This window comes from Dendrobates tinctorius, unplaced genomic scaffold, assembly GCF_039654945.1.
Source record: "Dendrobates tinctorius isolate UK_male_01 unplaced genomic scaffold, ASM3965494v1 ptg000224l, whole genome shotgun sequence".
Taxonomy (NCBI): domain Eukaryota; kingdom Metazoa; phylum Chordata; class Amphibia; order Anura; family Dendrobatidae; genus Dendrobates; species Dendrobates tinctorius.
Genome location: NW_027361891.1, coordinates 2,843,731 through 2,866,519, shown reverse-complemented (window position 1 = coordinate 2,866,519; position 22,789 = coordinate 2,843,731). Strand labels below are relative to the sequence as shown.

Here is a 22,789-nt window from a genome sequence, read left to right as displayed (position 1 = left end):
TCTTCGTAAGGTGCACCCCATCTCTAGCAAGTAGTCCATCGTATAAGTAGTTCACTCCGTGATCCAGAAATCCAAATCGTTGCTGACGGCACCATCGACGTAGCCAGTTGTTCACCTGCAGAATCTTATTCCACCTCCTTGTTCCATGGCCATCCACTGGGAGGATGGAAGAGAAGACCACCTGCGCTCCCAGTTCTTTCACTTTCTTGCCTAAGTCTTCAAAGTCTCTGCAGATGGTTTCCAGGTCGTTTCTTGCGGTGTCATTTGTCCCCACATGTAGTAGCAGGAATGGGTAGTCATCTGTAGGTCTGAAGAGTCCTGATATCCTGTCAGACACATCTTTAATTTTTGCACCTGGAAGACAGCACATTTCTCTTGAAGTTATATCCGGTCTGCAGATAGCGGCCTCTGTTCCTCTCAACAGGGAATCCCCCATGACCACCACTCTCCGTTTCTTCTTCACAACATTTTTCTTTCTCCATCCAGGAGGACTCTGAAGGCGTACAAGGTTGCTGTTTGTTGGCAAAGTCTTATCCTGATGTATTTCTTCATCATTTTCCTGCGTGAGAGCCTGGTACTGGTTTCTGAGCAGTATGGGTGCTGACTGCCTCCTGATCCTCCTGCTTCTCTGGGTCACATGTCTCCATTCCTCTGTTTCTTCAGGTGCACTTCGAATTTCTTCTCTTTCTGTAACATGAAGAGATAATTCTGCTCTGTCCAAGAACTCTTCACCTTCCTTAATGATCTTCAACGTAGCCAACCTCTCTTCGAGATTTTGCAACTTTTCCTCCAACAGGGACACAAGCTTGCATTTGTGGCATGTGAAATTTGGCTTTTCCACTGGTAAGTCTGTGAACATGTAGCAAGAAATGCAGCTCACCAAATGGCTCCTGGCCTCTTCCATCTTGAGATTTCTTAAAAACGATGAAAGATAGGCGCGCGGTTTTTCCGATTTCCTCTTTTCAGCTGCAACGGCCAAAACCCAGTGATCGTAGAGCTCGCGGAGACTCTTCACTTATCCCAGAAGGCACTGGGAATATGCAAATGATCTCCTCAAGACTCTTCCCCTGGTTTTCCGATTTCCTCTTTTCAGCTGCAACGGCCAAAACCCAGTGATCATAGAGCTCGCGGAGACTCTTCACTTATCCCAGAAGGCACTGGGAATATGCAAATGATCTCCTCAAGACTCTTCCCCTGGTTTTCCGATTTCCTCTTTTCAGCTGCAACGGCCAAAACCCAGTGATCGTAGAGCTCGCGGAGACTCTTCACTTATCCCAGAAGGCACTGGGAATATGCAAATGATCTCCTCAAGACTCTTCCCCTGGTTGAGTCCACCTTAGGCTATGTGCACACGTTGCGGAACTCTCGCAGAAGTTACCGCGAGAATTCCGGAATTCCATTCCGCGGGAAAATTTTAAATTCCTGCGATTTTCCCGCGGAAAAACTAGCGTTCTGCAAGCGTAATTAGCTTGCAGAATGCTAGCGTTTTCCAAGCGATCTGTAGCATCGCTTGGAGAACTGACTGTCAGGTTGGTCACACTCATCAAACATAGTGTTTGACGAGTGTGACCAACTTTTTACTATTGAGGCTGCCTATGCAGCATCAGTAGTAAAAAGATATAATGCTAAAAATAATTTAAAAAAAAATAATAATGTTATTCTCACCTTCCGACAGCCCGATCTTCTTCCCGCCTCTCTCCACGCTCCCGACATCTTCCGGTCCCAGAAATCCTTAGCGCGAATGACCGCGATGACGTCGCGGCCTCACGTGACCACGATTACGTCGCGTCTCACGAGACCACGATGACGTCGCTTCTCACGATGCCGTAAGATCATCGCGGTCATTCGCGCAAAGGATTTCTGGGACCGGAAGATGCCAGGAGCGTGGAGAGAGGCGGGAAGAAGATCGGCGGCCGTCGGAAGGTGAATATAACCAGATTTTTTATTTTAATTCTTTTTTTTTTTACAGGGATATGGTACCCACAGCATGGAGGAGAATCTCCTCTCCTCCAGGCCCTGGGAACCATCTGCAAATGTTCTGCTTACTTTCCGCATGGTGGACACAGCCACATGCGGAAAGTAAGCCGAACAATGCATTCCTATGTGGGCGGAATTGCTGCGATTCCACAAAATTAATGAGCATGCTGCGTTTTTTACCGCGAAGCGATTCTGCTGCGGAAAAAAAAGCAGCATTAGCACAGCATTGCGGAATCCCATAGGAATGCATGGGATGCTTATTTTTTGCGTTTTCGCAGCAAAATCGCATGTTAAAAACCACTGCGAAAATGAAAAAAAAAACGCAACGTGTGAACGCAGCCTTAGGGTATGTTTCCACGGTCAGGATTTGCTCAGGATTTGATGCAGGTGAAATCTGCACCAAATCTGCACCTGAGGTCACTGGCAGGTCACCTGCATTTTTTATGTGTTTTTGATGCGTTTTTGTAAGCTAAATAAAGATATACTATTTAACCAAAAATAAAAGAATTGTGATGTCATTTCCTTGTCCAACCTCCTCTTTTACATACTCCAATGAAGAATACACACAGACAGATACGGAATATATAGATAGATACATAGATATGGGATAGATAGATAGATAGATAGATAGACACAATAGAAAAATGGAACAGCACAAACCCATATGGCGGGTGCCCAGGCCTCCTCAGCAATATCCAATACTTGCTCAATCCAGACAAAAACAAAAAGGAAGGCAGCACTCCCGTGTTCAAAGGTGAAAAAAGTGGAATTTATTCAGACCCACATAGTATGGCGACCAGAGGCGTAGCTAAGGTCTTGGTTCAGGGGGGGCAAAGCTTCTGAGTGGGCCCCTAACCAGGTAACCTTGATTACAACTGGGTGACGCACCCTAATAGTGGAGGAGAACCTCAGCAGACGACCGCGCTGTTGCTGAATATAATTTCTAAATAAAGGCCAATATTGATATTACCGCCATATAGTCAGTGGTAGATACCAGTCCTACAGAACATATAAGTGATTACAGCAGAGTTACAGATGGTGACTTACCGCTGACGTTCTTTCTGATGGAATTGTTCACTTTTCATCTTTTCCATCTGGCCCAGACTGCCATGACAACTTCTTCCAGCCAGGACTCGTCTGCAGAGATTACAACAAAGACACATTTCACTTCTCATATTTTCAGCACTGTCACCAATGGGACTATTCCCAACTCCTCATTCTGTTGATACCCCAATGCTGAGCCGCTGCTGCCGTATGTGTCCCTATTACTGCACCTGATACCCCAATGCTGAGCCGCTGCTGCCGTGTGTCCCTATTACTGCACCTGATACCCCAATACTGAGCCACTGCTGCCGTATGTGTCCCTATTACTGCACCTGATACCCCAATGCTGAGCCGCTGCTGCCGTATGTGTCCCTATTACTGCACCTGATACCCCAATGCTGAGCCGCTGCTGCCATGTGTCCCTATTACTGCACCTGATACCCCAATACTGAGCTACTGCTGCCGTATGTGTCCCTATTACTGCACCTGATACCCCAATACTGAGCCGCTGCTGCCGTATGTGTCCCTATTACTGCACCTGATACCCCAATAATGAGTTGCTGCTGCCGTATGTGTCCCTATTTCTGCACCTGCTGTGTGGTTCTGTGTGACCTCTAAATTCTAAAGCAACCCTCTAGAATATAGTAATGCCTGGTTGAAAGTGCCCTAGAAAATAGTGCCCACATTTTTTCCCCTAAGAAGTAATACTGCCATTTGGGCCCCTTTGACAGTCACAGTAACCTGAGTTCTCCTATAGCAATAAGTGCCCACTTTGCATTTAATAATGTCCCAAATCTCCCCCTAGTACAGCTCCCCTATACACAGTATAATGCTCTCTTATACAGTCTAATAAAATGACAGTTTGGGCAAAACACAAGCGTTTAGCAAGCGTTTTTAGCTTGCAGAACGCTTGCGCTTTTCCAAGTGATTTGAAGCATCACTTGGAAAACTGATTGACAGGTTGGTCACATTTGTCAAGGATAGTGCTTGACAAGTGTGACCAACTTTTTACTATTGATGCTGCCTATGCGGCATCAATAGAGAAAGATAGAACGTTAAAAATAATTAAAAAAATTAAAAAGTGATATACTTACCCTCTGACGGCCTCCCAGAGTCCTCAGCGATGCTCCCGGTACGTTCCGCAATGCATCCCTGGGAATGGAACGTACCGGGAGCATCGCTGAGGACTCTGGGGGCCGACAGAGGGTAAGTATATCACTATTTTTAATTTTAATTCAATTTTTCACAGGATTATTGTACCCAAGGCATCGAGGAGAGTCTCCTCTCCTCCAGACCCTGGGTACCATCCGCACATGAAACGCTCACTTTACGCATGGTGGGCATAGCCACATGCGGAAAGTGAGCATTTCAATGGAATCCGCAGAAATAATGAACATGCTGCGGATTTTAACGCTATGCAATTCCGCAGCGGTAAAATCCGCAGCATGGGCACAGCAACTGCGGAATCCCATAGGATTGCATGGGGATGCGTTTTTTAAGCTTTTTTTTTTACTGTTTCCGCAGCTGCAAAAACGCGGTGGAAACGCTAAACAAACACAACGTGGGCACACAGACTAATAATTACACGCCGGCACAAACAGCCGCTGAGATAAGGTGATCATTACACCGGTTTAACCCTCCCTCTGCCTGCCAGGGAGGATGTGCCGCTTTCTCTGCACAGGTCAGTGACTGCAGCCATCAGTGTGATCTCTAGTTTGCACTTTTCCTGGTTTTCTCTCAGTCCCAAAGTGCAGTAAATTCACAGGCTAAGGCTGGTTTCACACTTGCGCTTTTTTGCGCTGTTTTTTAGCCCCAAAAAAGCATGCTTTTTTCCCTATACTTTAACATGGGTGCGCATAGGTGCGCATACACATGCATTTGTATGCGCATGCGGTTTTTTGTAGTGTGCACTCGGGCGCACAAAATGCATCCTGTTGCATTTTTTGTGCGTCCGACTTGCCCCCAAAAAGCGCATGTGCACGCAATGCGTTTTTTACAGCAAAACACCCATTATAGTCTATGGGTGCGCATACGTGCGCATTACAATGCGCACGTATGCACAAAAAAACGCACCAAAACCCGCAAAAAAAGCACACAAACGCATGATGCGTTTTTTTCATGCGTTTGTGTGCGCAAAAAACGCGCAGCAAAAAAACGCAAGTGTGAAAGTAGCCTCAGACAATGCATCGCTATATAGCGCATCAGTGACCGCTGCAAAGTGCCTGGAAACTACGTAACACGTAAGGAGAGCATCATGCAATGAACATTACACCTCAATAGCAGTAAGTTGTATGTATATATCCAAAGCAACAGATTAGACATATCAAATAGTAAATGACATGTGCTAAGATACTCATCAGTCCACATGCTGTATGCAGTGTGTCCACTGGTCCTGGCTGCTGCTCCTCGGCTGTCAGGCTTCTCCCCGGGCAGGCAGAAGCAGACGAGTGCAGATGCAGACAGTGAGCCGAGCTCACAGGCAGATGCAGAACCCTGCTGCATCCAGGCTGGTGCTGCTGCTGGAGCTGATGACTTCTCTGCAGCAGGGAGCTTTCAAGGACAGTGCGCTCAGCCAGGATTGGGCGAGTGACCTCCCTTCCCCCTCTCCTCCATAGACTGCAGAAGAGCGGTCACATGACTCACTCCCTGCACACTGATTGGAGGCCTGTCATTCCTTCTGTTAACTCCCTGTGATCAGGTTTTGTACCGTGCATGTTACTTAGATACATGCGCAGTACAAACGCAGGAGAAATAAAAGATGATCATTGACCGGAGGCAGCTCTGGGTGGGCTCCCTCAGAGCGCAGGGCCCGGGGCGACCGCCCCCTCTGCCCCCTGGTAGCTACGCTACTGATGGCGACGTTTTGGCTCATACTGAGCCTTTTTCAAGCCCCATGCTATGTGGGTATAAATAAATTCCACTTTTTTCACCTTTGAACACTGAAATGCTGTCTGCCTTTTTGTTTTTGTCTAGATAGATAGATAGATAGATAAATAGACCTATCAATATATTTATCCATCAAAAATGAAAGCAGCCCGCCATGGAGTCTTCAATTTGAGTGATGTTTATTAGCCCATCCGGCTATGTGCCCATACAGTGCGATGTTTAGGTCCAAAAGGGATACAGACCTTTCTCAAGCAGTACAATGTGTCAAATGAGTGCCTTTTTAAAGCACACAAATTATACAGGTATTTTGTGACAATTATGCAATTTAAGATATACAAAACACGATCACCAAGATCGTAATATACAGTCATAAAATGCGTACTAAGTGCATAATTGTCACAAAATACCTGTATAATTTGTGTGCTTTAAAAAGGCACTCATTTGACACATTGTACTGCTTGAGAAAGGTCTGTATCCCTTTTGGACCAAAACGTCGCACTGTATGGGCACATAGCCGGATGGGCTAATAAACATCACTCAAATTGAAGACTCGATGGCGGGCTGCTTTTATTTTTGATGGATAGTTCTGAGGTTTGGTATATGCCTGGAAGCGTGCACCCGCTTTTTTCAACCTTTTTTTGTGCTGCTTTTTCATTTTTTCATTGTATCGATATATTTATCTATCTATAGATAGATAGATCTATCTATAGATAACACCAAGCCCTATGTTTAGTAATAAACACAATAAAATGGTACATAAAGAATTAAAGACACATACACACAAAATCTGCGTTAGGCCAGAGTCAGACATGTGAGAAACTCGCATGAGTCTCGCATGTCAATACCCAGCACTGCCGCCGACACTTGGACCGGAGCCTGTGACTGCATAGAAATACATGCAGCTGCACGCTCCTGTCCGAGTGCCGTCGGCAGTGTCGAGTATTGACATGCGAGACTCAGGCAAGTTTCTCGCCAGTCTGACCCCGGCCTAATATGTAATGTCCTTTCCTTTTTTTTTAAATAAATAAATAATTTTTTTTAAAAAATTGGTGGGCTCCCAGGCAATTTTCTGCGCCAGAGAGGGAAAGCCGACGGCCAGAGCCGATGTTTGTATCCTGGGAAGTGGTTAATAACCAAGGAGGTTCCCAGGCTATGGATATCAGCCCGCAGCTAGCCTTTCTGGCTATTAAAAAAGGGGGGCCCCCCAAAAATGACATGGGGTCCCCCTATAATTTATAGCCAGAAAGGCTATGCAGACAGCTGCGGGCTGATAATCATAGCCTAGAGAGGGCCCATGAAAATTGGACTCCCCCGGCTACAAACACCAGCTCTCAGCCGCCTCAGAAATGGCGCATCTCTAACATGCGCCAATTCAGGTGCTTAGCCTCTCTCTTCCCACTGCCGTGAAGTGGTGGCATATGGGGTAATAAGGGGTTAATGTCATCTTTGACTGTAAGGTGACATTAAGCCCGGTTTATAATGGAGAGGTGTCAATAAGACACCTATCCATTATTAATCCTATAGTTAAAGGGTTAAAAAAAGACACAGCCAGAATAAACTATTTTACTGAAATAAATCACTACACAGTTTTCCATATTTTCTTTACAAGCTTAAATCCAAGCGAAGTTCTTGATCTCCTGAAGAAAAAATAAAATAACAAACCAACACAAATACTTCCTGTTCCGACATAGTCCATTTAGTCACAAGTGTCCCACGACGAGTCCAGCTCTGCTACATCTGGATGCATGACATCAGGATATAGCAGAGCTTGTAGATGACCACCGGAGATCTCCGGCGATCATCTACACTGTAGTTCTCACGGTCAGCTGACTGCAGTGGACGCGGACTTCCGATGGTGGGACAGGTAAGAACGCTATTTAAATTAGTAGACATGCGTAGTAAGCTGCGTTTACGTAGTAAGTACGCATGTGACTAATCATTAGATGCAGTTTTACTGCATCTAATGATAGTCTATGGTAAATTTACGCTGCGGCGACAGAGTGTCACTGCATTGTAAACAGACATGCTTCTTTCTGGAAAGATGTGCCGCATGTGCGTTTATGCGGGTCTGCCGACTGCATCTTTTGACGCATAGTGGAGACGGGATTTCATGAAATCCCCTCCACTATGCTGTAGCATCTGGACGCTGCGTGTTTGACGCTGCGGCTGTACGCAGCGTCAAACACGCAGCGTTTCCTGACCGTGGAAATATACCCTTAGTGATATCCGATTCTCTCATATGAGAGAACTGCAGCACAGGTGAGAAAAAGGAGAACTTAACGTCATCATCTTCTCTTTTGTCCACGGATGTCGAACTGTACTCTGCTGATATGAATGCAGTCTGATGTTTCGCACGCATCCATAGACTTGTATGGATATGCGTGATCCAAATTCCAGAGCAACTCGAAACATGACAAAAAATAGAATATCTGCTCTGCCTCATAGAATAACATTGGTCCAAGTGCTATGCGATAAAATATCAGATAGCACTGGGCTGTGTTATATTTTCATGTGAACGAACCTAAATAGTTACAAACACATAAAAAGGCTATAGAATAATTTGTTAGGCCACGTTCACAGGTTCAGTATCTGGTCCGTTTTTTACATCAATATTTATAAGCCAAAACCAGGAGTGGAACAATCAGAGAAAAAGTATAATAGAAACATGTCACCACTTCTGTATTTATCACCCACTCCTGGTTTTGGCTTATAAATACTGATGTAAAATACTGACCAAATACGGAACGTGTGAACGTGGCCTTGATGCAGGAGTATACAATTAGGGCAGCAATGGAAACATTTTAAAAGGTATAGCTCACAATAGTGCTAATATTATTGAGAAAGCCATTCAATCAATGAGAACAGCCACTGCAGTACCAGTTAACAGCATTTAGCTACAGTAGCCGTTATCAATAATTGTACACTTATCACGATAATTTTTAACAGTGCAATCTTCAATTTTATGGCAATTAATAGAGAGGCACTAGTGACCATAATTCATTTTTACCATTGTAGTGTCCATTATAAGTGAAAGTCCAATAGCAGTATCCCTTACTTGCGCCAGAATTAATAGGGTTAGCTCTGTAAAGTATGTTAGAGTTTAGAACTTCAAAGAGTTCCTGTTACTCACATACCATACACATACAAAATGACCTTTGATAGACCAGTTTAGGGCAACAATCATTTCTTAGACTTGTTGCATAAGTATTTTCAGAATGTATGCCATTTTTAGTGTTCTGGTAAAAACAATATTTTCCACATTGGCAGAACAACAAGCTAATCAACAAAGCCAGCTGCTTGACTTTAAACTGATTGCAATACATGTCTTGGCATGAATGCATTAAGATACTTTTCTTCTAATTCAAGTAAACTTGTGAGGAACAGAAGATTACTGTAGATTGAAGTGAATGTGTGGCTCTAGGGCAGACCTGGGCACACTGCAACCAATGGGCCCGATTCAGCCCTTTGCTTGTTCCTGGCCGGCAGACGGCCCAAGATAGCCAAAGGGCAGAAAACATTTACTGGGTATGAGTTGGGGGAGCCAAGTGCCAAATGGCAATTCGATCCTTATAATCAGCATCTTGATTTAAATGGTATCTGCATTCTTTTCAATTTTTCACATTTAAGACAATCACATTGAAAACTTCTGCCTAAGGAAAAAATATTTTAGAAATGAATATTGAAGGAGCATCAGTTGCTTTCTATTGTCGTTTCCAGCACTGCTCCATTGCTCTCCCGCATCATGTGACCACAATTGTGAGCAGCCGGTCCATACAGAATCTTTTGTGTGGACTGTAAGTCACTTTCTCAATATAAGTCTATAAGACTTAGACCAAGGCTTTTATAAACCTACATTAAGAAAGGAATTAATAGTTGAGTAAGTGAGCCAGCTAGAAAGAGCTGTGGTTCCACGATTCAGGAGAGGATCGGCGCAGTGATGGAAACGGAAAAAGACCGCAATGGGTAAATCTTATAATGCATACAATATTATTAATGACTAATGTAGGAAGCAAAAAAAATCTTCTGGAGTGTTCCTTAACTTTTATCTTGGTTGGCACAATCTTTAATGATTTTAATTAAATTGCAACACCCAGAAGGAAAGATCAAAAAATCATCGAATTATGGAAATTAAAGAATCGGTATACAGGTGCTTCTCACAAAATTAGAATATCATAGTTATTACACACAGATTGATCTATTCCAAGTGTTTATTTCTGTTTATGTTGATGATTATGGCTTATAGCCAATGAAAACCCAAAAGTCATTATCTCAGTAAATTAGAATACTTTATAACACAAGCTTGGAAAATTATTTTAAAATCTGAAATGTTGGCCTACTGAAATGTATGTTCAGTAAATGCACTCAATACTTGGTCGGGGCTCCTTTGGCATCAATTATTGCATCAGTGTGGCGTGGCATGAAGGTGATCAGCCTGTGACACTGCTGAGGTGTTATGGAAGCCCAGGTTGCTTTGATAGCATGGGACTTCATTTCGTGCAGGACCAATTATGTGGTTTATGCTTTATTTTGCCCATGCAGGTTTTTTTATATTGGGAAAACTATTCGGCCTTTATTCATTAGATTTCAGGAACATGTGAATTCAATACGTCGTGAGTTTCACGACTCATTAAACATATTAGAGAACAACAGGAAGGGGATTCAGGTGTCCTACGTTTTGCAGGTTTGGAAAGGATTACTTTACCACCACAAGGGGGAGATTTACGCAAATTGCTCCTGAGAAGCCAGGTGGATAATGAGTAAACATGCGTTAGAGACTACAGGCTTCAATGACAAATTAGACATGTCTGATTTTTTGTGAAAAAAATTTTTTTAAAAAAGTTTTTTTTTGTAAATTTCCTTGATGTTTTGTGTATGGATCACGCTATTTTAAATATGAAATTGTATATAATCATTGTATTAGGTATTTTATAGGTATTTTGATAATTGTAAGGAAGTGAGGTGGAGGAGAGAGAAAAAAATGGGAGAGGACCTTATTTGCCATAGGGTATTTGTTCTGCCTCATCACTTCCCATTACCAGCAGGACCCGTAGAAGTGCAAGGGAGCGCAAAACGGCCGTCGTCCGACTTTTTCTTCCAGTTCTACCCCCTCTGCTGAAGATGTTTTAATTTGTCACAATAAATATTGGATTTTATAAACGGTGAGTGCCACCCTTTTTTCTTTTCAGTATATGGATTTATTTCAAGTTTTATTTCTGTTAATAACATAGTAACATAGTTTTGAAGGCTGAAGGCAGACCTTATGTCCATCTAGTTCAGCCTATTTTTAGTGCAGCTGTTCTACAGTGTTGATCCTGGGGATGGCAAAAAACCCACAGAGTAGAAGCCAATTTTCTCCATAGGGAAAAACATTCCTTCCCCTAAGCTGGGTCAACCATCTACCTATAATATTATGTTATTCGTAACCTTCTATACTGTTACTCACAAGAAAATCATCCATTCCTTTCTTAAATTCATTCAGTGAGTTGGCCATCACCACTTCCTCAGGAAGAGAATTCCAGAGCCTCACTGCTCTTACTGTGAAGAACCCTCTTCTATGCTGGTGCAGAAATTGTCTTTCCTCCAAACGAAGAGAATGCCCCCTTGTTCTTGTCACAGTCCTTGGTACAAATAGTTCATTGGAGAGATCTCTGTATTGCCCTCTGATATACTTGTACATATATATTAGGTCTCCCCTAAGTCTTCTCTTTTCTAGAGTAAATAGACCTAATTTTGATAACCTTTCTGGGTATTGTAGTGAACCAACTCCATTTATCATTTTAGTAGCCCGCCTTTAATGTTGATTATGGCTTACAGCCATTGAAAACCCATAAATCATTCTCAGTAAATTAGAATACTTTATAACACAAGCTTGAAAAATGATTTTAAAATCTGAAATGTTGGCCTACTGAAACATGTGTTCAGTAAATGCACTCAATACTTTGTTGGAGCTCCTTCTGCATCAATTACTGCATCAATGTGGCGTGGCATGAAGGTGATCAGCCTGTGGCACTGCTGAGGTGTTATGGAAGCCCATGTTCCTTTGATAGCAGCCTTCAGCTAGTCTGCTTTGATGGATCTGGTGTCTCTCATCTTCCTCTTGACAATACCCTACTGTATAGATTCTCTATGGAGTTAAGGTCAGACAGTTGGGTGGCCAATCAAGCACAGTGACACTGTTGTATTTAAAAATGGTATTGGTACTTTAGCATTGTGGACAGGTGCCAAGTCCTACAGGAGAATGACATTTCCATCTCAAAATAGCTTGTTGGCAGAGGGAAGCATGAAGTGCTTTAAAATTTCCAGGTAGACAGTAGCATTGATTTTGATCTTGATAAAACACAGTGGACCTACACCAGCAGATGACATGGTTCCCCAAACCATCACTGATCATGGAAACTTCACACTAGACATCAAGCAGCTTGGACTGTGTGCCTCTCCACTCTTCCTCCAGACTCTTAGACCTTGATTTTCAAATGAAATGCAAATTTTACTTTAATCTGAAAACAACACCTTGGACCACTGAGCAACAGTCCAGTTCTTTTTCTCCTTGGCCCAGGTAAGACGCGTCTGGCGTTGCCTATTGGTCATGAGTGGCTTGACACAAGGAATGCGACACTTGTATCCCATGTCCTGGATATGTCTATGTGTGGTGGCTCTTGAAGCAATGACTCCGGCAGCAGTCCACTCCTTGTGAATCTCCCCCAAATTTTTGAATGACCTTTTCTTAACAATCCTTTCAAGGCTCCGGTAATCCAGTGGTTGCTTGTGCCCCATTTTCTACCACACTTTTTCCTTCACCTCAACTTTCCATTAATATGCTTGGATACAGCACTCTTTGAACAGCCAGCTTCTTTAGCAATGACCTGTTGTGGCTTACCCTCCTTGTGGAGTGCGTCAATGACTACCTTCTGGACATCTGTCAAGTCAGCAGTCTTCTCCATGATTGTGGAACCTACTGAAACAGACTAAGGGACTTTTTAAACACTTAGGAAGCCATTGCAGATTTTTTTTGTTAATTACTCTAATTAACTAAGATAATGACTTTTGGGGTTTCATTGGCTGTAAGCCGTAATCATCAATATTAACAGAAATAAACACTTGAAATCGATCACTCTGTTTGTAATGACTCTATACAGTGGGGAAAAAAAGTATTTAGTCAGTCAGCAATAGTGCAAGTTCCACCACTTAAAAAGATGAGAGGCGTCTGTAATTTACATCATAGGTAGACCTCAACTATGGGAGACAAACTGAGAAAAAAAAATCCAGAAAATCACATTGTCTGGTTTTTTTTCATTTTATTTGCATATTATGGTGGAAAATAAGTATTTGGTCAGAAACAAAATTTCATCTCAATACTTTGTGATATATCCTTTGTTGGCAATGACAGAGGTCAAACGTTTTCTGTAAGTCTTCACAAGGTTGCCACACACTGTTGTTGGTATGTTGGCCCATTCCTCCATGCAGATCTCCTCTAGAGCAGTGATGTTTTTGGCTTTTCGCTTGGCAACACGGACTTTCAACTCCCTCCAAAGGTTTTCTATAGGGTTGAGATCTGGAGACTGGCTAGGCCACTCCAGGACCTTGAAATGCTTCTTACGAAGCCACTCCTTCGTTGCCCTGGCGGTGTGCTTTGGATCATTGTCATGTTGAAAGACCCAGCCACGTTTCATCTTCAATGCCCTTGCTGATGGAAGGAGGTTTGCACTCAAAATCTCACGATACATGGCCCCATTCATTCTTTCATGTACCCGGATCAGTCGTCCTGGCCCCTTTGCAGAGAAACAGCCCCAAAGCATGATGTTTCCACCACCATGCTTTACAGTAGGTATGGTGTTTGATGGATGCAACTCAGTATTCTTTTTCCTCCAAACACGACAAGTTGTGTTTCTACCAAACAGTTCCAGTTTGGTTTCATCAGACCATAGGACATTCTCCCAAAACTCCTCTGGATCATCCAAATGCTCTCTAGCAAACTTCAGACGGGCCCGGACATGTACAGGCTTAAGCAGTGGGACACGCCTGGCACTGCAGGATCTGAGTCCATGGTGGCGTAGTGTGTTACTTATGGTAGGCCTTGTTACATTGGTCCCAGCTCTCTGCAGTTCATTCACTAGGTCCCCCCGCGTGGTTCTGGGATTTTTGCTCACCGTTCTTGTGATCATTCTGACCCCACGGGGTGGGATTTTGCGTGGAGCACCAGATCGAGAGAGATTATCAGTGGTCTTGTATGTCTTCCATTTTCTAATTATTGCTCCCACAGTTGATTTCTTCACTCCAAGCTGGTTGGCTATTGCAGATTCAGTCTTCCCAGCCTGGTGCAGGGCTACAATTTTGTTTCTGGTGTCCTTTGACAGCTCTTTGGTCTTCACCATAGTGGAGTTTGGAGTCAGACTGTTTGAGGGTGTGCACAGGTGTCTTTTTATACTGATAACAAGTTTAAACAGGTGCCATTACTACAGGTAATGAGTGGAGGAAAGAGGAGACTCTTAAAGAAGAAGTTACAGGTCTGTGAGAGCCAGAAATCTTGATTGCTTGTTTCTGACCAAATACTTATTTTCCACCATAATATGCAAATAAAATGAAAAAAAAACAGACAATGTGATTTTCTGGATTTTTTTTTCTCAGTTTGTCTTCCATAGTTGAGGTCTACCTATGATGTAAATTACAGACGCCTCTCATCTTTTTAAGTGGTGGAACTTGCACTATTGCTGACTGACTAAATACTTTTTTTCCCCACTGTATAATATGTGAGTTTCACTTTTTGTCTTGAAGAACTGAAATAAATGAACTTTTTGATGATATTCTAATTTAGTGAGAAGCACTTGTACATGTTAATCCAAATCAATTTCCATCTATAAATGTGTCAAAGACAAAAGCGGGACTCAAAACTGAAGAGGAGATATCTCCAATACTGCATCCATTGCTCCATTCCAGCTTTACCACGGGCAATGCCATGAAAATGCCTTCACTAAGCAATGTCACATTGGTTCTACTTTCAGGACAATGGTTTAGACTGGCATAATGTACAGGCACCGAATCCTTCTAGTCTTCATTTTAAACACAACATTGTCAGGCCACACGTTGCTCGTTCTACTTTGAGCAGCCTGAATGGCTTAAACATGCTACCATGACCTGTAGCATCTTCTGACTTATCTCCTATTGAGGACGTAATTGGTCGGCATTTGCAAAAGGAGCAGCCAGCATCGAATATTATTATTATTTATTTATATAGCGCCATTAATTCCATGGTGCTGTACATGAGAAGGGGTTACATACAAAGTTATAGATATCGTTAACAGTAAACAAATTTACAATGACAGACTGGTACAGAGGGGAGAGGACCCTGTCCTTGCAAACTTACATTCTATGAATATTGATGATTTATGTACCCAAGTTCATTCAGCGAGGCAGGACATTTCTCAGGCACCCATTAATACCATCACTGATAGCATGCCAAGCCATGTAAGTCCATGTATTTTCGCTACTGAATACTGATACTGATAATGAGTACCATTTTTAAGAGTAGTTTTAAAAATGTTTACATTTTTTCATAATTTACATATCATTAGCATGTTAATTCATCCTGTGATTTCCTTAATTCCACAACTTATCTGTCACAATATGTCGTGACCCAACAGGGGGTCGGTCAGCGGATGGCACAACACACACAACGGGATGGAAATGGGGAGAAAAAGGCCCTACTGATAGGGAATGACGGAAGGGACACCTCCTGACTCCAACCTGAGCCTGTCCCTGCACTCCCCTAACACCTTAAGCGGGTCCTCCCCCCGCTGCCGTCACAAACCTCGTCCCTCGCAGATGGTACAACACAGGGGGTCGTGACAATTACTGATGCATCAGGTGACTATTTAAAGGATGGTGGGAGTGGTCACCACCCACATCGCTGACCTAGCAATTCAGCAGCTGCAGCAAGGGAAAATTGACATTAACCCCTGCTGGCCTGAAAGCAAAAAAGCTACATTTAAATTATAGAGGACTCAGAGCTGCCACGCATCCAAAAATGGATTGTGACATTATCCTTCTTAATGTTGCAATTTCAGTGATAGAGGGTATATAGGGTTGGCCTGTTTTGACAACATTTTTCTTTCTGGGTCCCCCCCAGTGACTAGTTAAAGAATAACTCCTATCAAAGTTTTTATCCTCTTAACATATTGCACTCATCATAGTATATGACACTGTGTACTCAAAATTGCTCATATTTCCCTTCTACCCAGTTAATTATTCTCTTGTCCATTAAAAACAGACTAGCTGAATCCTTCTAAGGCCTCTTTCACACTGGAGACGATGGACAAAGTAACGTTTTTTTGTCTACGTCGAAAAGTCGTACGGCGACGCATTCAGTGCAGTCCATCGTTGGCTATAAATGGAAGCCTATGGACACAGGATCCATCGATGTCCGTCAAAAGACGGAATCCGGCGACGGATTCCGTTTTTTAAAACTGAGCCTGCCCGGAATAATTTCTATTCCTTTAATTTAATTTAATTTAAACCCTACAGCTGCTGTGACGGATCCGTAAAAAAAACTGATCCGTTGCATCAGTTTTTCACAATCTGCGCAGGATCCGTTTTTTTCAAACTTTGACGGATTGCGACTGACTGTAAAAAACTGAAGTGTGACAGAGGCCTTAGCTCTATGTAGATATAGGAAGTCTCTTCACTGCCTAAGCCATCCTCCTCTTCAACTACTGACCCAGCTGCTCTGCTCCTTCCCTCTGACAGGGACTTTGCAGTGATATAGAATTGTAGCTTTAATGCTGACTCATGCAGAGAAAAGAGAGAGGTATTCAGCTAGTCAGGTTTCAATCATGTGATGTCATAGACCTAATAGAAAAGAGAAGAATTAACTTGGTAGAAAGGCAAGATGAGCAATTGTAAATACACAGTGCTATATAATAACTGCAATATGCTAAGAGGATATCAACTTTGATGGGAGTGTTTCTTTAATTGTGTTGGTTTGTCTTACTATTGGGATTCTTTGCAACAAGCTGCTATGTGCAGAAGAATCAGAAATGCATAACAACAACAGCAATAAGCCATGTTTTGTCTGAACGGATGCAGCAGGTAGAAATTCTCCAGTGTTCTTTATAGAGGGGCTGGTGGGTACCAACTAGACAGACACCCCATCCTGGAGTACCAATAAAAGTTACAAAAGACATTGTTTTTTAACTGATGCAGGTCTTTTGGATCAAATACATTGTTGCATTAAATACATGACTGTTAGAAATATACAGTTGTGTAACAACAGTTTAGCGTGATTTTATCAACTACAAATGGAACCACATAACACATGAATAATAGTTTTAGATGAAAGCCATTCCTTAAAATATACAATTATGCAGTAAAAAAGTATATTAAAACCTGGGCAAAAACATCATGTAATAATTTATATGATTACAACAAATATAAAGCTTTGCTACTTGAACTAGAAAGAAAAGACTACCTGGTGCTATGTAGTATGATATTGGGGCAGGGGTGAATATAGTTATTATATCAGTATATTGATGAGATATGATTGACTGCATATGTCAGACATGCAATATCACATTATTTCTCTGTTTCTGCATCTCTGAGATACTTCACTGACTGATCTGCATGTAATTAATGATATCTTGTGCACTGCGAAGAACCGAGGTTGTGTACTGAACATTTATACTATGTAAACTACTATGGAAACCAGATGTAGCTTACAAGGTGCCTCGTATCTCCTCTCTAAGCACTAAAGCCTTTTTTGGCCAAAGTTTGAGTGGTTTACCGCTGTTTTCTATCAGATAGAACAGATGGCATGCACATGCTTGCTGGACTAAATGAAGTGGGATTTCAGCAGCATTGTGCTTTGATCCCTGGTGGCATGTCTACAACACCAAGATGCAAAATACCACAGAAGAACAGGATCTCGATATTAAAGGCTGGGAGACACATTCTTGATATGTGAACCCCTTTAAGTAAAAAGGAGTCATGCCCACAAAATGTAAACATATTGACATTCCATTTTGGAAATTCTGCCCCAGAGGTCAGGAAATAAGGTATTTCCTCTGTTCGGTGACATGCAGCACTGTAAAGGTATATATCCCTTGAGTGCAGTATATTTTCCCTGCTTGGAATCACTGGTAATTTTTACTAGGAAAGAATTTGAACTACTGATATTAGGAAATAAAGTAAATATTAATAAAAAAAATATTAATTATGCTTGGTGAATTAACTATTAATATACATTCACCGAGATTCCTCAAGTATTTACACAGGCATGGATCGGATTTTCCTTTAGACTATGACATGGGGGCTTATTTCTGGGGCAGATTTATAGAAGCAGTTACTCAACGACTTGGAATTGGCAGCCCGCAGATCTTCTCACATCACAATGCCACATGACCCATCTTATTGCAATGCTCTGGGGATGGTTTACCCACTATGTCGCCTTGCCGCTTTGATGAAGGCCTTGTTTTTGGATGAACTTGAAAGAAAGGTTAAACACACATGTTTGTTTCTCTTTCAAGTTACTATGTGTGACATATTTACAGTCAGTTTTGTGTTTGAGCAGCTGGGAGTCTGGGGCAGCTGCATGGGGACTCACATTGCCTCCCGAAATATTAAATGGCACAACGAGATCAGAACTCTGCCAACCACATGACCTATTTGAGCACTCGAGAGATCCTGCCAAACTTTGTTCACTTGCTATGAAATTCTGTTTTATAAACTTCCCATTAAGATAAACTATTTTTAGATGTAACTGCATATTGAGAATAATAATATTAATAATAATTGATAATATAAATATACAGTACCTGGACATGAAATAGTGAGTAGTTATGTTAGTAATATTGGTATCATGGTATGTTAATGTTAGTACATACCTGATCTAGAACATATGTATAATGTATGATAATATGCTTTATAACCTATATTCATTTACTTATTTTACTCATATAACACCATTAATTTCACATGGCTTTACAGACATTATCAACACTGTCCCCATTAAGGCTCACAGTCTAAATTCCCTATCAGTATGTTTTTTTCCTTATATGATTTATTGCTAACACTAATATATATTTAGATTATATTAGTGTTAATCTTAAAACTTATAGGTTAAAGCATATTATCATACATTATACATATTTTATTCTTGATCAGGTATGTAATAACATTAACCTACCATACCAATACCACATAATAATCCTAACATACCATACCAATATCACATAATAATCCTAACACACCATACCAATAACACATAATAATACTAGCATACCATCCTAATAACACATAATACTAACATACCATACCAATACCACATACTGTAATAATCCTAACACACCATACCAATACCACATAATAATTTTAACCCACCATACCAATAACACATAATACTAGCATACCATAATAATAACACATAATACTAACATACCATGCCAATACCATATAATAATACTAACATACCATACCAAAACCACATAATAATACTAACATACTATACCAATACCACATAATAATACTAACATACCATACCAATACCACGTAAGAATGCTAACATTCCATACCAATACCACATAATAATACTAACATACCATACCAATACCACATAATAATTTTAACATACCATACCAAAAACACATAATAATACTAGCATACTATACTAATAACACATAATACTAACATACCATACCAATACCACATAATAATTTAAACATACAATACCAATACCACATAATAATGCTAACATACCATACCAATACCACATAATAATACTAACATACCATACCAATACCACGTAATAATGCTAACATACCATACCAATACCACATAATAAAACTAACATACTATACCAATACCACATAATAATTTTAACATACCATACCAATAACACATAATACTAACATACCATACCAATACCACATAATAATATAAACATACAATACCAATACCACATAATAATGCTAACAAACCATACCAATACCACATAATAATACTAACATACCATACCAATACCGTGTAATAATACTGACATACCATACCACTACCACATAATAATACTAACATACCATACCAATACCGTGTAATAATACTGACATACCATACCACTGCCACATAATAATACTAACATACCATACCACTACCACATAATAATACTAACATACCTTACTCATACCACATAATAATTTTAAGAAACGATACCAATACCACATAATAATACTGACATACCATACCAATAACACATAATAATACTAGCATACCATACCAATACCACATAGTACTAACATACCATACCAATACCTCATAATAATACTAACATACTATACCAATATCATATAATACCAACATACCATATGAATAATATATATATTAATATTAACATACCATACCAATACCACATAATAATACTAGCATATCATACCAATACCGCATAATAATACTAACATACCATACCAATACCACATAATAATACTAACATACCACACCAATACCACATAATAATACTAACATACCACACCAATACCACATAATAATACTAACGTACCATACCAATACCACATAATACTAACATACCATATCAATAACATAACTACTCGCTATTTCACATCTAAGCCCTGTACAGCACCAACCCTTCATGACAGAAGGGAGTTACATACTTTAGATATAAACACATGCCAAACCACACACAATCATCTATCGCTAGCTTACATCCAAACACTTGTCAAATCTAGCTGTCAGCCTACTCAGTATCATTCTTCTAGACATACCTGGCCAGTGGCTTTCCAAGTAAAGTTCATTGCCTGGATATTGACAGGAATAGCTGGCATCCTCTGCTGGGCTTTCCTAAAATCATGAGTGAATGGTGCCATTTTCCCCTCAGAAACAATCAAAATATCTTCTTCAAAGCCTGGGAACAAATGTTATGGTGATGAGAAGACTGGTATATACACATTGTGTGCTTTATCACAATGCATTCGGTTCACCACATTATTGACCAGCGCACATTCGAAACTTGGAAAATAACCTTAAAATATGATTTTTTTTTAACCCCAAGCGAAAGGTTTGTACCTATTAACACTCTTGCTTGGTGAGCATCAATCCACATGTACAAGCTGTCTTCTTGGTGCGGAGCAGCCTCTGCCTGTGCAAATACACAGAAGAGAATGCTCCATAGCTGGAGTGTGAGACAGCAGAGTGCTGGTAGAGCCATGCTGCTTGGTGAGATGCTAGTGTTTGGCTCTCCACTTTTCACCTCCCTCAGTGCCCTGGGCTCTTATACTGATTGTATTGACTTTTCCCCCTGTGCTGTGGGGCTGCTCTGATCTCACTCAGGGGGCTGGCTTCTGGCAGCTTGGAGTCAATGAAGTAGTAAAGGAGGGAGCAATGTGGGTGACTTGGGGGAGGTGTCCCATTACAATTTTCCAGAACACCACAAGGGAGCGACACACAACAGCATAGAAATCTGGTCAGAAGTTTATGCAAAAATTCAAATAGCAGAAGTCACAAAAAAAGAAGCTAACTTGCTAGAGCGCTCATGGATTTATTTAGTAAAACATACATACACTCCATTTTTAAGGAAAAAAAAATTCTCTTTAAGTATTAGTACACATCAAAGTTTTAATTCTGCATACAATTCTTTTTAATACTGGATTTCTATTATTAGATTGCTCTGAAGATCAAGAGCAGTAAAAAAAACTGCGGTTTCTGAGTTACAATATCAGCAGATGTGGATATATTATGGCAGTGTCTGCTGTGTCACAGGCGGAATACCGATGTAAAAAACAGATACCAAATCACAGGACGGAATTAGAGTATTTGGTATCCATGCTCCTCATATTTCTATTTTTTTAAGTATATTAGGAAATTACAATTCATACTAAAAATGGATTCCCAACCTGTAGGATCAAGGCAGGTGTCTTTCACCATCTCAGCCTAGTCATGAAGAGCTCATGTAAGGAGGAAGACCGGGCTGTGGGTACCTGTACCAAACCGGGTCAGGAACTGTAGAGGCTGCCTCCCATGGTGCCTGGGGGAAGAAATGAGGGACCAGACCAACCTCATGACCCGGGTAGGAGGGGCCAGATGAAAGAAAAGGCGCACGCAGTTGCAGGCAGTTTAGCGCGAACCAGCAGCGTGCAGCAGGGTGAGCAGTGTGTTGCCTTTACACTGACACTATAAAATGTATACTATATACAGGGGTCCTGTGTACAATGTCACCAGTAGAGTTGAGCGACTTTTGCTTTTTTAGGGTCGAGTTTCGTTTCATGAAACCCGACTTTTCCAAAAGTCGGGTCGAGCAAAATCGGCCGACTATAGGGAAAAGTCGGGGGGGGCGACCGAAAAACGAAACCCAATGTAAGTCAATGGGGAATTAAAGTCGGCAGTGAGAGGAGGACAGGAAACACACCTACAGTGCCCATTTGAATGCCAAAAGCATCAATTCTTATTACTTAAGCTTGTCAACCTTAATTTACTTCATAATACTAGTTACGCACTGAAAAATGGGGGTTATTTGGCTAAAGTTGTGGAGGGTTAGGGCTGGCTCCAGGTTTTCATGTGCCCTGGGCGAAAGAGCGCCCCTTTAACACATACCACAACTCATGATGCTCCGATACGGCAGAGAAATAGCGGTATAGTACAATGAAAAATACTTCACTTTTTACATCTCATGACGAGGCCCATCTATTTCTCCATACAGAATCATTGGTCCCATATAATGTTTGAAACAGTATATGATGAGCTCCACATAATGCTACAGTATATGTTGGTCCCCATGGATGAAGCTCCACTGTCTTATGGGGCCAAATAATGCTCCAAACATAATGGGCCCCATTTCTAATGCTCTAGTGTATAATGGGCCCTGTAAATGCTGCTCCAGTGTCTGATGTCC

At 41.3% G+C, this 22,789-nt stretch overlaps 1 protein-coding gene across 2 annotated transcripts in view; it reads right to left on the bottom strand.

Annotated features, from left to right (window-relative positions):
* The window catches only part of WIF1 (WNT inhibitory factor 1), a 270,043-nt gene extending 248,819 nt beyond the window's left edge, over window positions 1-21,224 (bottom strand). Inside the window, exons 1-2 of one of the 2 annotated variants that reach the window (XM_073555448.1) lie at window positions 20,968-21,224; window positions 20,667-20,806 (exon numbers count right to left, since the gene is read on the bottom strand). In XM_073555448.1, coding sequence (XP_073411549.1) covers window positions 20,667-20,806; window positions 20,968-21,109 — 282 coding nt within the window. In that variant the 5' untranslated portion in view covers window positions 21,110-21,224. The remainder of the gene's footprint in view (window positions 1-20,666; window positions 20,807-20,967) is intronic. The other variant, XM_073555447.1, reaches the window with a different exon arrangement.
* Between the last annotated feature and the right edge of the window lie 1,565 nt (window positions 21,225-22,789).